The 16,254-nt window shown below is 43.0% G+C and overlaps 2 protein-coding genes across 21 annotated transcripts in view; one reads left to right on the plus strand and one right to left on the minus strand.

Annotated features, from left to right (window-relative positions):
• OARD1 (O-acyl-ADP-ribose deacylase 1) lies at positions 1-4,917 on the minus strand. 8 transcript variants are annotated; one of them, XM_037410173.1, is made up of 6 exons: positions 4,335-4,588; positions 3,159-3,226; positions 2,501-2,645; positions 2,293-2,351; positions 1,794-1,906; positions 1-1,490 (listed from the first exon to the last, which is right to left on the minus strand). In XM_037410173.1, exons 2-6 carry the CDS (start codon positions 3,192-3,194, stop codon positions 1,388-1,390), a joined length of 456 nt encoding a protein of 151 aa, XP_037266070.1. In that variant the 5' UTR covers positions 3,195-3,226; positions 4,335-4,588; the 3' UTR covers positions 1-1,387. The 8 variants fall into 8 exon arrangements, with proteins under 8 accessions (XP_037266070.1, XP_037266073.1, XP_037266072.1 ...); XM_037410176.1 differs by lacking the exon at positions 4,335-4,588 and adding an exon at positions 3,737-3,755; XM_037410175.1 differs by lacking the exon at positions 4,335-4,588 and adding an exon at positions 3,545-3,709.
• Positions 3,921-16,254, plus strand: part of NFYA (nuclear transcription factor Y subunit alpha) — a 15,961-nt gene continuing 3,627 nt past the window's right edge. Inside the window, exons 1-9 of one of the 13 annotated variants that reach the window (XM_037410181.1) lie at positions 3,921-4,102; positions 7,172-7,293; positions 8,980-9,066; positions 11,389-11,535; positions 12,820-12,951; positions 13,625-13,730; positions 14,261-14,427; positions 15,229-15,402; positions 15,785-15,886. In XM_037410181.1, coding sequence (XP_037266078.1) covers positions 7,219-7,293; positions 8,980-9,066; positions 11,389-11,535; positions 12,820-12,951; positions 13,625-13,730; positions 14,261-14,427; positions 15,229-15,402; positions 15,785-15,886 — 990 coding nt within the window. In that variant the 5' untranslated portion in view covers positions 3,921-4,102; positions 7,172-7,218. Of the gene's footprint in view, positions 4,103-4,956; positions 5,069-7,171; positions 7,294-8,979; positions 9,067-11,388; positions 11,536-12,819; positions 12,952-13,624; positions 13,731-14,260; positions 14,428-15,228; positions 15,403-15,784; positions 15,887-16,254 lie in introns of those variants that run through there. The other 12 variants (XM_037410186.1, XM_037410184.1, XM_037410183.1 and 9 more) reach the window with 12 other exon arrangements.

The raw sequence follows: 16,254 nt of genomic DNA on the forward strand, positions 1-16,254 counted from the left end.
GTGTATCTTACCGAGTTTATTTTTTTTTCCAGTTGCGTATTTAGCTACAGTAATTATCCACCAAAACCAAGTTTACAAAAGATGATCAACAAACAGGGAAATAATATGAAGCTCTTAAAGACACAAACACGATTTGCAGAACTGCATCAGCAAAGAAACCACACAATACAGACTAACCACAATGCTAAGAACAGAAAACACTCTACCATTCAATTAATAGTGAAAACCAATTAGGAACCCTATGGTATACTACAAATTTCTCAACTGTTATGTCCCATCTTTTAGGTTTATTCAGTACATCTGGCATTCTTCTGGCCATCCAGTACGCGAAGTCCGAAAGATCTGTTACTTTGGGAGGGTGGGAAAAACCAAACATAAAGGAAATGCAGAGTACATGGTACTTCTTTGGTACCAGAACCAAACTTTCCAAAATCAAGTGTTTACCAACGATCTGATAAACCATATTACTGATTTGCTTCTGCTGTTGGTGACATCAAACAGCAACCTACGTATAACAGCTAAATTACAAATGCAGTTAAAAAAAGAAATAGGAAAAAATCAACCTTAAACTCCATGCTAAGACTTTTGACAGTGTGGATTCAAACATGCGGATTCTCAGAAAACTGAGTTCTGAAAACCACAGCAATTACACAGTAGAAAATGCACCCAAAAGGTGTTTTTTTTGAGTGTTTGCCTTCAAAATGTGGCTTCCCCTCTAGCACATAGCCACAACACAGACAGACATCGGTATGTTTTCCAAAAGGACTGTGCTCTGATCCGACAGCAGATTACTGAAGAGCAATTTATTTAATGTTGACAGCCTAATTCTTAAGTGAGTACAATCTCCTAACAGAAAATTGTATTTATGGCCAGAAGGTAGAAATTAAGTTTTTAATCCTGTAACAATTATCCTGTGAACTGTATGCCAGATATAAACATTCCAAAACTTAAAAAAAAAAAGCGACAGGGCTCCACAGCTCATCATTATCAACCATAACTACAAACCAACAAATACCTAAGCAACAGACAGCTCCAATTTCACTCTGCACAGGAACTGTCAGCTCTAAGTAGAAGCTCCAGCACAGGCAGGTGCTCCGTGGAGGACCAGTGACATCTGGTGGCTTGTGGGGGTAGACTGGGAACTGCTGTAGGGTTAGCACACCACCAACTGCCTGCCCTCTTCGCAGCCTCCCTGAGCACCACCTCCCAAATTAGCTGCTCTGGAGCTTTTTTGTTGTTGTTGATAAAAGCCACTGCCAGTGACGATACGAGAGTGAGCTATGCTCAGACAAAGAATGTGCTCAGCATGCAGTTTCCCCCCTAATCATTTTAACAGGTTTCCACTCCTGAAAGAAAGGGAAATGGGGCTCTCTTTAAACTCTTTCGCTCACAGCGTGTAAACTGTGATCTTTATATCTGTGTCTTCAAACACTTCCCCAAGTATTGCTGAAACTTTATCCCATTCCAGGCGGTCAAGTCCACATCCAATCCTGGAAAATAAGACATCAAAACAACTGTAATGGCCTCTTTTGGAGCATGCTATGAACAACCAGCCCTTGAAGCAGCTACAATTTTATGTAGCACTAACTCAGCTCACCATAAACCAACGTAATGCAGTTAAAATAAGGAAGCAACCAAGCCTGTGTTTTGCTATCATTTAAACGCATTGGGAAATGCAAATTTCATTTGCACAATTGAACAGAAGAGTTGAATAGAAGTGGATATTTGGAACTCTTATTTCACAGCAGGGGATCATCTCTCAGTATTTACATTGCAGTAACTAGTTTTCTTACCTAGGCATGGAAATGTCAGTAACTCCATTGTTCAGACAGTGAGCTTTCATGGCTTCTAAACTCTTTCGCATAGTCTCATATGTTGGTTTGTGAGAAACTTTCTTCTTCGTAATCTAAGTACACATGTTACATGTAAAAGGTCAGCTGTGCCTCCAGCATGATCACTGCAAACCACATTCTTTTTTAAAAAACATATTCCACTATGCTCTGAAACTCCACACCCAGGCTTGCCACCATGAAGACAAGACGCCTTGGGGAAAGAAGTAAGTTTCACAGCTTAAAATAGTGTAATTTAGCACATAGTTCTTCCCATTTAAAGTTTAAACATATATACCCAAGACAGCTTGGCTTCTCCTCAACTAGCAATATTTGAGTAATACATCTCACATCCCTTATTTAGAAGGACATACCCTGAAAAACCAGGGCTATTAAACCCCCCTTCATCCTATCTAATATAGTTTAGTTACAAGGAAGTGCCTGAGTGATGTCCCACTCTTACCAGGTAGTAAATGTATCGGTCGTCTCTTCGGAGAACTGCCACCTCCCCAGTCTTCTTTTCTGAAGTGAAGAAATTAAGGTATTTTTAAAACAGCTACACTCCACTGCATAATGCCCCCTGCACCCCAAGTAGCTTGGAATACCCTTACTGCTGGAAATCAAGGTTTTCCCTTCAGCTCCTGCATGTCCACCCCACGTGTATCACTCACGTTGATCCAACAGCTCTTGTACGCCTCCAAACTTTTTCTTAAAAAGAACAGCTATGCCTGCACCCATGCGACAGTCCTCACTGATGCAATGAGCCAATGCGTCCGTCTGGGGGCATGAGAAAAGGTCCCCCTTAACACATTTGATCTGGAAAGCAACACAAACAGAAGGGTAAGTAAAACGGAGCTAAGAGTGCAGACTCAAAGAACAGGGAATCTGACAAGCCTGTACGCTGAAGTGTAACGCATTAAGATTCAGCTCACAACTGCACAAGTTGGCATGAATTACCAACCCAATATACAGCTAACAATCTTTCCTACAAGATCAGTTATGAGTATCCCACGGCAGCTCAGTAGTTACTTTTACAAAATCAATGCTTAAAAAGGAAAATTTTGTCATAGAGTACAACTGGATTAGCGCACACCTTCAGCATACTAGAGCGTGTCAGTGCTGGATATCCTCATTTAGTTAGGCGGGTAAGCTCTGTGCTGTTGTGCAGCATCTCCATCACTGACATAAGCACAAAAGCACAAGAACTTAGCAATATCACCTACTTTCCTCCAAAAAGCTACATGGTATACGGCCAACTGTCAGGTAATTGGGCCTCTTTACAGAGACATGCATCACAGCGGTAACCGACATAATGCATTTTCTACGCACTCTCTCCTCGTGATCCTTGGACAAGTGGGTGGCCATGGTAACGTGGGCTATGGTGAAGGCTCCTGCAGCTGGAAAGATGAGAGAAAAACAGAGTTATTAGGAACCCCAAACTAGGCAAGAAGCTAGCGTGCCACATGGTGCACAGCTAAACCTGCTTTTTCTGTGGGACTGCTGGGATGGCCAAGACACCCCTTGAAAACATCAAAGGAGGAGGCCCAAACGCCTGAACAGCATGGCGCAAGCTTTCCCACTTCAGCCCCACAGCTCCAGCCCGCCAGGCGCAAGGAGGCCCCAGAGCAGGGTCACCACTCAACCGGCACCCACAGGCCCTCCATCCTTCTCCAAATCACCCCTGCCCCGTCAGGAAACCCCTCAGCCGGCCACACCCGCGGGCGCGGTGCGAAGAACGATCCGCTGGGCCTGGGCTTGCGCCACGAAGAACCTCCCCAGCGCTCCCCACATCAGCCAACCCACGCCCCGCTCCGGTCCGCCGCCGCGGCCTCCTCGTCACGGCAAAATGGCCGCCCTGGCTCGCCTCTCTAGGCAGGCGGGAGGAACGGCCTCTCTATGATACTCGCCCAGAACATTCCGCAGGGCAGCCCCCCGGCGCATGCGTAGGACGAGGGGGGCGGAGCCTGAATTAGGAGGAGAAAGGGGCGGGGTCACATCCTGCACATGCGCGTTGCTGGCAGCGCCGGCCCCAAGCGCAGGCGCAGTAACCGCAAGTAGGCGGGGCCTGACGCTGAGGGCCGCGGCGAGGGAGGCGGAGCCATCCGGGGCGGGCGCCGCCATGCGCCTGCGCCGCCCGTGCCCGCCCCCTCTCTCGCCTTTGTTCGGGGTTGGGCGCCATTTTGCGCGGCGGCTGAGTGGAGGCGCTGATTGGGTTTCGGGGACCGGTAGCGGAGCCAATCAGCGCGGGACCCGAACCGGGGGAGCGAGGCACGGTGAGTGCGAGCAGCCAATATGGAGCCCCCGAGCGCCGGCCCCAGCGCCGGGATTGGCGGGGCCGAGTGACCAGTCAGGAGGCCGCTCGCAGGGCCGGGGCCGGCCGGCCGGGCACTGGGGGAGGCGAGGGGACGGGGCCCGGCCGCTCCGGGGGCGGGGGGCTGGCCGGGGGGAGAGGGCTCGGGAGCTCCGCACCGCGGGAGGAGAGGGCCCGGGGCGGGTGGGGTGTACCGGGAGGTGCTGGCGCGGGGCCGAGGGCGGCTGCGATGGAGGAGAAGGCGCGGGCGCGGCCTGGGCCGCGGAGGGGAGGCGCGCGGCGGGCCCGGCCTCCGCGGCGGGGACAGGCCTCCCGTGCGGGGCCGCTGGGACGGGAGCCGGCAGGGCCCCGCCCTCCACCGGCCGGGCGGGGGGAGCGGAGCGGGTGAGCCTCCCCGCCGGCCCAGCTGACAGATGGGCCGCGGGCAGCCCGGGCTGCTCCTCCTCCTCCTCCTCTTTCCCCCCCTCCCCCCCGCCTTGCCCGTGGGAGGTGGGGCAGGCCGCTGCCCCCCCTTCCCCTCACCCGGGGGTGCGGGGGGCGCTCCCGCCTCCTCTCAGCGCACCTGGGCGCCGAATGTCGCCGGCCACGTGCTGCTCCGCCAGGACAAAGTGCCCTTTGCGGGGCGGGGGGCTGCCAGGCCTTCCCCTCCCTCCTGGCAGGGCTCCACCTGCTCAGCCCGCCGAGAAAATGACCAGCTTTGAGGCTGGCTTGCCGCAGCAAAATAAAAGCGTCCCTGGGTGAACTCCCTGACATGCATGTGTTATAAGGAGGTTGGAAAACAAAATCTGGGAACCAGATGTTTTACTCTGCTCAGCAGTGGGAGATAAGAGCGTGGCCTGCCCGTGCTGCTCTTTAGTTAAATCCTGTCTTTGGCTTCGTCTGCGTGTCTGTCCTCTGCTGGTGTCCTTAGAGGACAGCGATCGCACGGGTAGGTGGACAGGGTCTGCCCTAGAAACTTCTGCCTGTTTAGTAACGTTGCTTCAGGATGCAACACATTTAATAATGAGGCTTTTGAGCTAGCTCAAGTCCTAGCACGGTTTGTCACGCTACGTTGTTCTCGGCATAGCTCATCTGCTGAGGGAACGGTTTTCGATATAGCTTCTATAGCCTCATATATATATGTGTGTGTGTGTGTACGTATATGAATATATGCTGACAGAACTAGAACATGAAGTCATTTTCAGCCCAGACGGGCCTAGTGAGGCGGAGCTGGCTGGTGAGATCAGCTATGGGAGGAGCATACCATCAAAGCAGATCACCGGTCTTTAAAATTTAACTTTGGTACAGTAACGCCAGTGCGCTGTGTTTTAATGAAGGGAATGAAATAATCCCTTGGAGGACCATGATCAAGCCGGTGTAAATTTTTCTAACTTTGGCTAGCCACAGCTGGTGCAGATTGTTAAGATCACAATGCTGTTAATAGTTTAAATAAACAAGACAGGGGCCTGATGTGGGGGTCTGTAAAGAAGCATTCCCTAGTAGAGGTACGCCTGTGCTTGATTATTGGTTGTGGTGTTAAGGAAGCTGGAGAACTTCTGGCAACTGGTTTACTGGCATCCTGTGCTTGCTATTGAAATAACTTCCCTGAAGAGTGAAATGTGGGAGCTGTTTTCTGACAGGTCCCCAGGCATTTGGGGCAGAAACCATACAGTGCAAAATCAAAATGGGAACCTTGGTAGGCAGCATCATCTTCAGAAAGAATGTTTATCTTCTTTTAGTCTGTCAGGCTGTGAAAAACTGTTCCTAAGTGAGCCAAGGATAGAGTTAAAAATGCAGTAAGGTGTAGTGCCTTTCGGTGCTGTGGCTGAGATTATCTTTGTGATCTCCAGGGTTAGCATCACCACATAGGTCCTTATTCTGAACAAAAGATCTGATAGGGACAGAGAAAGTTCTTACATTATTGCGGCTGAGTATTACGTCCCCTGTAACGAACATGCTTCTGGTCTGTTGTGATACATACTGGTTAATTGGGTGGGTTTGCAGGTAAGTGACATTTAGCGTTAACAAGCAAGAAAGTAACAAAATGTGAAATGATTGTATGTCTTCTTAGGCCACAGTGAGGAGTAAGTTGAAAAACTGAAGTGTTCTTAGGATAAATGCCAGACACTGAAGTACAAATAATGTTTTAAAGAGCAGGAAGTGTGAGAGGTGTCATTACAGTAGTAACTACAGCAACTGTTACAGTTAAGCTTTTGACGAAATGTTTGTGTGTTTCTTTGAAAACTGAAGGAACCTGTTTTTTTGTTGCTTCAGACTTCTTTTATTAAAGTTACAGGCTGCTTTTGCACTAACGTGGTAGGTATTTGTTCAATTATAGCGTAAATGAAATACTTCATTCAAAGTAATAGTAAGAGTTCTTCCCTTGTTGATCAACCGAGGAGAAATGTGAGGGAGAAAGGAGGTAATGGAACCGAGTACTTTATTTCAACAGTGTGTTCTTCGTATGTGTAGGCAAGGGTCCAAGGAATGAGAGGCAGTTAAAGGGTGGAGGCAGCAAGAAGTCTGCTGGCTATTTTCAAAATATATGAAAGTAAGAGGAGAAAGAGCTGTGAGGAGGGGGTGCTGTGTAGTTGGGGAAGGAGAGAGAGTTTCATTTAGCCGTGTTGAATTCTTGAAATATAGTTTGGTTTTACACCTAAACTTTGTATTTTGTCAAGTTTTTTAGCAATAACACCCCTCTCCTCCACCAATACGCGGTGTAGGCAACTGTCTGTAGCCCAGACTATGCAAACTCCAGGGGTAAAATAGCAAGAGAGACAGGCTCACGGCTACTGTTTGATTCACTGAAGATAATGACAGAATTGAGGTTGAGATACTTTTTGTTTCTCAGTCACGTTAGGTGTTCTTGAAATTACAATTCTAGTTTTGTTACTCAACATTATGAAAGAGGTATGTCCTTGATTAAACTGGCTCTTACTCTGTGGCTCTGTCCTCAATGTCAGCAGATGGTTTGCTTTTCAGCTACTGTAAGATAATACAAATTTCAAACCTTAGGACTATAATCATGTGCCTTTTTAACTTGCCTTGCCAGATACACAGACTGAGGTGTGCCTTTTACCGTGTTGGAACTGAAGCACTATGGAGCAGTACACAGCGAATAGTAACAGTTCCACAGAGCAGATCGTTGTGCAGGCTGGACAGATTCAGCAGCAGGTATGGGAAGTGATAACGGGTGAGCTTGCATTGCCAGTGCCGAGTTACAAATCTTTCTGTACTTGTCAGAGTTTCATGGAACCAGCAAGATGCTTCATGATACTGTCTGGGTATGTGTTTACCTGACTTTTGTCACCAGATCAGTGATCTGACTTGACTTGAAGTCAGAGTAAATATGTTTTTTTTAAAAAAAACCACTTTTTATAATATGAATAAAAATGCAGATCTACAGGTTACCGAATTTCAGTGTAGTAGGGAGTTTGCAAACTGGTAGTGAGATGAGTAAGGTAAAAAATCCTCTCTGAAAATGGAGGAAACAGACTATTAATAGAAATAGTCAGTTGTCCACAAGAAACAACGTAGATTCCTTCCCCAAATTGAAATAGGTTTTGTTCAAGCCCCTAGAGGCTTTCTCCGGCTTTCTCAGAAGAAATATTTATTGAGATAATTTGTTTTAGAAATACAGGTACATCAAAACAAACACACAGTACAGGATTTGCAACAAAACGTGTAGCCTTGAATGAATTGATCCATTCCAGAAAGTTTCTACTTCATGTTATAATATGCAGATGCGTAGGGCTGCATTTTTTTAAGGGCTTACAGATTTTTCTGTTGTTAAGCTTTACACATTCAGATACAGTAATGCATTTTCAGATGAGCTGTGCTGCTGCTGAGTTTTTGTTGCATCTTATGTTTGTTCTAGTTCAAGGCAAGAGGAGTTTCTTAGTTTTGTCATGCAAATGAACGAGCCACTGGATTATATTTTCAGTGAGAGATACTTTGGTTTGTCATCAGCCTGTTTGAGTGATAGTGGGGACCAGCTTCTTCCATTGAACTTAGCTAAAGTTGACTTTTTCAGTCAGAACAAGATTGTTCTTGAGGTTTAAAAATTACATATTAAGAATTATCAAAAATAGCTGCTTCTAGCAGATAACCAAAGATACGTTTGGGTTTATTGACACTTTGTAGGTAAAAGGGAGGTAAAAACATACTGGCTTCCTTTTTAGTACACACTCTTAAAGCCTTGATGTATTTGACATGACATGTTTTTGTAAAATATTTTTTTTAAACAGGCTTGTTGTAGTACAGCTTTTAGTAGAGAGATGTCCTTCATCTCCCAAATGCTAACACAGATTATTTTTGGACTCTTACTAAAGAGGCTAAAGATAGAAAAGGCTTCTAGATTTAACTGCTCTTGCAACCTCTCAAGATTGTCCTTCAAGGTCAGTGGTGGGAAGACATTGATGCAGGGGTGACATAGATGAAGCTTAGACTGTAGTCATCTGTGCTGCTGTTCTGTGCAGAAAGGAATTTATAGCCTTTATTGTAATTAGTAAGTCTGACAAAAATCTGGAACCTCTTCACAGTAAGAAACCTGGGCAGTGAAAGGAAATGTTAAGCAGAAAGATAGCAGTCCAAAACCACTGAAGATGAGATTTTAAATTCTAGGAAATAATCTTTCATGTGCTTTGTAAGCGATTTTTGTTCAGGATATTGCAGCCTGTCAGTATCACATGCAGTTTTGTTGGTATTCCATTCTCAGGTTTGCTAAACGTATTCACGTGCCTTACGTTCCAAGAGCAGTGTGTATGAAATTTAAATTCACCCTCTTCCAGCAAAGTGTCGTCGTCTCTTGTCAGAGCTGTGCATTTCCATGTTTCAAGCTATTCCTGTTCCTATTCCCAGCAGCAGGGTGGTGTCACTGCTGTCCAGCTGCAGACTGAGGCCCAGGTGGCATCCGCCTCAGGCCAGCAAGTCCAGACCCTCCAGGTAGTGGTGATCTCTCTAATTGTGTTTGTGAGCACTGCATGACTCTCACCATCGCCACATATCTAATGCTGTGTTTTTTCCAGGGTTTGAAATAGGAACAGGAAAATTTGTTAGCAGTAGTAGCTGTGCTTTACGCTAGCGGTCGGGTTTCCAGTGAAGTGCTGGGGATTATAGCTTTTCATTGGAACTCAGCTGCACGGCAGACACCCTGATGCATTCATGAATTCATGCTGCTGTAATTCTGAAAGTGAATAGAGGTTGGAATGGGATTTAAAAGGAAAAAACCACCAAGACGAGGAAGTGACAGTCAAGCGATACAATCCAGAGATTTCTTCTAGTTTCAAGGAGATTAGACTTCTTATATCCTGTGAGTAGTTCTGTGTCTTCACTACATGAAAGACAGAAAGGTGGTGGATGACCCATGAGCTTGAAGAGTGAAACTTTTTCATCTGTGATTAAAAGGGGCGCCAGAGGGCAATATTGGCCTCTTATTTACATGTGAACAACACAGGGAAACCCAGGAGAAGTATGTACTCTAACAGTAAATGCATCACAAACTGGAAAGAAATGCAAGGTTTTTGCTGATTTGTTTCAATGTGAAGTATTTTCTGTGTTGCAAACTTAATTTCATTAGCTCACGTAGGAGGCTTTTAAAGGAGTCAATAAATCCTGGATAGCTGCAGCAGCTTAGTTGTGCATTTTTCACTCAGTATTTTAGTTTTCTTTGTTTTTTTAAGTCTTCGGAGGAGGAGGTTTTCTAAAAGGCTGGGATGGTCTTGCCCAGGTGTCAAGTTGAACACAGCATTTTTTATGTTCAGAGTTAAAATATGAAAAGCTGGCTGACTTGAATTGCTTGGGTCACTGTGGCCTCCTGGTCATCATTATATGCGTGTCGTGTCCCCCCCATCCCCCGCCCCCCCCCCCCCCCTTTTTTTTTATTTTTGGCTTGTTCTAGTGCATTAACAAGAATCCTGGAATGTATCATTTTTCTTTCTGCTAATTGGGTATTGTACTGCTGACTGTGCTTCTCTGTGGCTGACATGAGCATGCTTACCCCCCCCTCTCTCTCCCTGTGGTAATACAAAACAAGTACTTACTCATTTTTGTTAGGGTTTTGTACTTGATAGTTACAAGGCTGAGGAACAGCACAGTGTTGCAAGGATGTTGGGTGACCTGTAGAGTCATAACATTCTATGCAGGGCGTTGATCACTGAGGTGCAGCTGTGGTTGTTTCTGTGGATGTGTTAGCATATAATTCACTAACTTATAATTTGAACTATGCAAAGTGAAGGTTTTTGTAGGTAGTTCAGTATGTGCTGAAAATCTGTACTGATATTTAGCCTGGTATTCTACAGTTCTTGAAGAGTCAGCGTTTGCTAGCGCGTAGTCTTGAAATGTAGAAGTAAAAAACCCCAAGAAGTTGGTGATTTTTTTTATCACGTGTTGCTCTTGTTTCTAACTAACTTAGAGCGTGGTAAAGTGATGACCTAGTTCATCAGACTCATTTCACATTTAAGCCATGGAGGTATGGTGGTATTTTGAAAAATATATTTTGGGGAGTTTGGGGGCTTAGTGGGTAAGAGTGTTAAAACAGAGGTTTCCCCCTTGATTTTCTTTTCATTGGCCTTTTTCCTAGTGACAGAGACATACCTGGTTCAAGAACACCGAGACTCTTATGCCAGATTTATAAGTCTGCTGTAAGCCTTGTTGGGCCAAGAGGGAGCTGCTGCTCATTCTATTTCGCTCTTCCTTACTGAACTACATTTTGTGTTGTTACATTCATAGTGCCACTTAACCGTGAAAAGGTTCTCTAAGAATGTCACATGCTACATATCAGTTAGGAAATGGAAATGTTCAAAGCATTTAATTGGAGAGAGTTGAAGCTACCTCAGAATCTCTTAGTCAGAATTAGCTTATTTAGAGCTTTCTCATTAGGAACATCAGTTAAAAATTAGGAATAATTGTGTGGATAATGAAGTTTCTCTTATTACACTTTGCTCTTGGGCTGTGCATAAAGGTAGTTACTGTGTCTGGAAAGTTTAGCCATGCTTTTCATGCTCTGCTGCAATTAGCCGTGGAAATTTTGGTTGGACTGCAACAGAAAAAGATCCTTTACTAAGTGCAGTAGCTAATAATGGAAAGTTTTAGAAACTAAAGGTATTTGATGTTGATTATGAACCCAGGTTAGTGACTGTTGCTCAGTTTCTCTGGTCACTGCGTTAAAATAGGTAAGCGCTTAGCCTCATGTGGTGGCCACTTCACTTTCTGGCTTCATGTCACCAGACTTTTTCATTGTTCTTTTTGGTTTTTTCTCCCATTTCCTAGGTGCAGGGTCAACCACTAATGGTACAAGTAAGCGGAGGTCAACTGATCACATCAACTGGCCAGCCGATCATGGTGCAGGCTGTGCCTGGGGGTCAGGGCCAGACAATCATGCAAGTCCCGGTTTCTGGAACACAGGGATTGCAGCAGGTGAGATAACCCTCATTTTATTTAAGATAAATTGCAGAGAATGAACTGTGATGTTTTCGCCTTGTCAGATAGTGCATTTGCCTCAGTGTTCTTAAAATAAACTGGCCAGAGATGGTCATTCTCCAGCAATGGATCTGGCAGTGAGCTGCGTGAAATTTGCAGTGAAATTTGTTTGTGTATCTGATTTTTGTATTTTATGGGATGGGGCAAACCTTTTAAATTAAGTCCATTAAAATACAGCTGGAGTTGGTTTGGGGTTTTGTGTTTGTTTATTTTTTATTTTAACTGGCCCTTGCAGTATAGTTGGTTATCTGGTGCCTACTCAATTTATGGCTCAGAAAGAGGATTTTATTTATTTAAGAAAGCTTCTTGAAAATAACTCTTGTGCTTGAGTTCATCTAATATGTGATGGGTGAAGGTGAATTTAAACATGTCCATTGCACAGAAGGTAATACTGTAGAAGGTATAGAAGATGCATTCTGTTAGAAGTAATTATTTTGAAATATTTGTCTAAAAGACAGTTTTAAAATTTAAACAGGTGCTCAAAGTGTGTTCCTCAAAAGCACAGGGAAAAACTCTAACAGTGGCATAATGGAAGTGTTGTAGTGATTTGAGAATGGGATTTAGGGGTCAGGTTGAGCACAGTCCAGGAAGGCATGTGATGTTTCAGTGTTTTGAAAGGTTTATTTAGTGGGTTTTTTTTTTAAATTTATTTTGTAGAAAACCAGTATATTTTGTGTTAGGTTCTTTACAGTCTGGTTGTTGGAGGAAAATCCGTAACTGGGTTTTTAAGCCCAAGCTTCAAACCATATTCCAGTTCCTCTTTTTTTAATCTAACAAATGTTCCATATTGGTGGAAAGACTTCTCTGCGAAGCTGAAGACAACTTTTATATATCCAGGAGTACCTCTGTATGCTGGATAATTAACACTCTACAGATATCTTAAATCTTAGTCCTCTTTTATTTTTCTTTCACCTGAGTATTACTATTTTAGTTTGATGTGAGAAATTTATTTCTTCTGACCATTTTATTGTGTAAGCAGTGGAGAACTGTTAGGGCATAATGACACCAGCATGTTATGTTTATTCTGTATGGTTGTGACTGCTGTGTCACAGGGAGGAAAAGATTAAAATCTTCGTTTTAAAATGGAAAAAGAGAAGAATCAGTGCTTTCTTTTTCTTTGCAACAGTAAATCATCCTCAGAGATGATTTGGTAATGCTGAGGCCAAGGAGGGAGAAATAAGAGGCATAGTTAATGTTCCTTTCTGACTCTTTCTTCCACAGATTCAGTTGGTCCAGCCAGGTCAGATTCAGATTCAAGGTGGGCAGGCTGTGCAGGTACAGGGGCAGCAGGGCCAGACCCAGCAGATCATTATACAGCAGCCACAGACTGCAGTTACTGCTGGCCAGACACAGGTAACTGCACCAGCATGAAAGGGTTTTCTTGAGAGGAACAGGAAGAGAAACAAATGACTTAAGATGCGGTTAAGTAAAAAAGGGGGAGAAAAAAAAAAAAAAAAGAGGAATTATTAATATTGAGGAGAACTTGAGAATAAATTTCACGGTTTTGTAGTGTTTTTGTACATAACTCTGGGGCAGAATAAATAGATTGCATGTTTTTTTATCCATTGTGTTTCTGTATTTTATTGGTTCATGGTTGTTTTTGTCTATTTGTTGAAAGTTGAAAACATGAAGTATTGCTAATTTCATACTTGCGCCATTTTGTGATGTAGTCTAGTCATACCTGGGTTTTCTGCTGATGTTTTTGTTTAGGACCAAAATCAAATTTCTAAGCAGAATAGTTGTTCCTTTAACATGTTCATAGTGAGACAGGAAAGCTAGAACTTGTTTCTTTCAGTATTAAATACTACACTGTTAGAAAAAGTATGTTCTATGTGCTTTAGGTATTTTGTCTACAGTTGGTTTGTGCTCCATCCTATTTCTTGATGCTGGTAATAAAGCAAAAGAAATAGATGCCTGAAACACTTTAAGCGCCATGTGTTAATTCAGGAATTGTAAACTTTGAAAAATAAGCAATTTGTAAAGTTACTGTGTTCTTTTTTTTTTTTTTTTTTTTTTTTTTGTTTAGACCCAGCAACAAATAGCAGTTCAAGGACAACAAGTGGCACAAGCAGCTGAAGGCCAGACCATAGTCTATCAGCCAGTTAACGCTGATGGAACCATTCTCCAACAAGGTATGAGCTTTGGCGTGAAGAGTCAAAACTTCTCAATATCTTTGATAGTATTGTATCTTGTAATTATTGTCAAACATTGAGTTGCAATGCTAGTACTGCTGTGAGTGCTGTGATACGAGTTGTTGGCATAGTGAATGGAAGAAGAGATGTTTATGTTGTTATACAGGAATTTGGTCTGCAGTTCATGCCCCAGAAAACTAAAAAATGGCTCTTTTCTTTGGCAAGGGGTGTTAGAATAGAAACGCTTAAGTTTGCTTTTGCACCTGAGAGTACGTGATCTCTTATCTGACACTAGGTTTACTGTGCAGATACAAATGCAAAAAATAGGAAGTATGAGGACCAGGTGGTGGAGTTAATAACTTGCAATGCTTTTCTGAATCTTTTTGCCTGTTATGGAAGGATGAATGAATAAAAAACAGAAGTGGGACTAATGGTGTTCCCTTCTTTTTGTGTGCGTGTTTTTGGTTTGTTTTTGTTTTTTTTGTTTTTTTGTGTGTGTGTGTGTTCTTTTGTGTTTTATTTTCTTAAAGTTACAGTCCCTGTTACAGGCATGATCACCATTCCAGCAGCCAGTTTGGCTGGAGCACAAATTGTCCAAACAGGAGCCAACACCAATACAACTAGTAGTGGACAAGGGACTGTCACAGTGACGCTGCCGGTTGCTGGAAATGTTGTCAATTCAGGTGGAATGGTTATGGTATGTGTTTAACTTTCCATTGATATTTCTAAAGATTGAGGTTTAAGATGTCTGTACGCAGACTGTTCTCTGAGATTCATGTCACCTTAATATGGTAGCTACTGGGAAGACTGACCATTAGTTTAAACGCAGTAAGTTTTCAGTTTTAATGGCCTGTGTCTTATTGTGATCTATATATTCTGTACTTGCTACCACAGCAGACTGAGTTCAAAAATCTAGAAACTGAAATTCAAAATAAGCTGTTAACTGATAAGCAGAGGTTTAAAAGGATTGAATTAACTGTTGCTTTTCTTGAGGATCCCTTAGTATTTGTTTCTGTGATTCATAAGAGGCCTTTTTCTGCCGATTCTGATTTCTTTGTAGTGAGGCCTTTTAACTTGTATTTCATTGTTCGTCCCCACTAGATGTCAGCAGCTCTACAAGTAATATTTGCTTAAGAAATGCTCTGAAATTATCATATAAATTAAATAAGTGATAACAAAAAAGAAAGGGAAGCAATGGGCATGTCCTGTATGCTTAATTTTACAAGAAGCAGTAACATGGTTGTAGAACCGTATGTTGTATTGAAATTTTACCATTATCGGGGAAAAAACCCAAGCACGACTGATAAGTAATTGATTTGTTTAAATTTGTTCTGCAGTTTGAGAACTTTATTACTCCTTTTAATTTAAGTGGGTGCATTATCTGAAAAAACCCAAACAATTTCCATTTTAACTTTTCTTTTCTTTTTTTTTTTAATTACTTTTTTGCATTCACTTTGTGTTTTGAGCTACAAGTACTAAAAACGTATTCTCTGTACAGATGGTACCTGGAGCTGGATCAGTACCGGCTATCCAGAGAATACCTTTGCCTGGAGCAGAGATGCTGGAAGAAGAGCCCCTCTATGTAAACGCCAAGCAGTATCACCGGATCCTTAAGAGGAGGCAGGCACGTGCTAAGCTTGAAGCAGAGGGAAAAATTCCCAAAGAGAGAAGGGTGAGAAAATAACTCTGATTAATACTGGGTTGCTTTATGAGAAAGGCATAGAAAAACCACTTGTGCTGGAAAATGAGGACTAGGATCCTAGTGTTCTTCAGGTTTTTTTAATTTATTTTTGTTGTCATCATTGTTGTTCATAAGCCCCATCAGAATTATTTTTTTTAAGCCCCTTAGTGGCAGTCATGCTTCCTTTGTGTGCTCTTAATTGTTGAACAGCTGTGTAGCAGTGTTGCAAATGAGCATTTACTGTAAACAATTTATCTTCAGGGAAGGATAGGGATTGGGTAGGCTTTTCTAGCGGTCAGGAATTTGCCTTACTGAAAATACTGAACTAGAAATAGTAAGCTGGTCTCTCATTACTTCCTTCGTATTGTTGCAGAAATATTTGCATGAATCTCGGCATCGCCATGCCATGGCCAGGAAGCGGGGAGAAGGTGGACGTTTCTTCTCACCAAAGGAAAAAGACAGTCCTCATATGCAGGTAAGTAGAATTTTGTCTGTTCTTTGGACAGCTGCCACTTCCAGTTCTTCAGAGGTGTCTTTGTACCGGTTTATTTGTTCCTTTTTGAGCTAGGCTGCTGACCTTTGTCATTTTCTTCCTTTGAATTTGTTTCAGGCATTGTAAAGAAAACTTCTGTCTCTCTTCTTGTAGAAAGCAAGTGTCTATTTGCCTTGAGTAATTATAGTGATATTGATAGAAGTGTATTCACATTGTTTTACAAAGAATGCTTGTATTTATTTGTCCTAAGAAATACAGTCTTTGCAGCCTTTCTGGTTGCATACCAGAAGTACTTTTTTAGGACATGAATTAAAAGTAGATACACCTTATCTTAGATCTGATGGAAAATT

This window comes from Falco rusticolus, chromosome 17 (assembly GCF_015220075.1).
Source record: "Falco rusticolus isolate bFalRus1 chromosome 17, bFalRus1.pri, whole genome shotgun sequence".
NCBI lineage: Eukaryota > Metazoa > Chordata > Aves > Falconiformes > Falconidae > Falco > Falco rusticolus.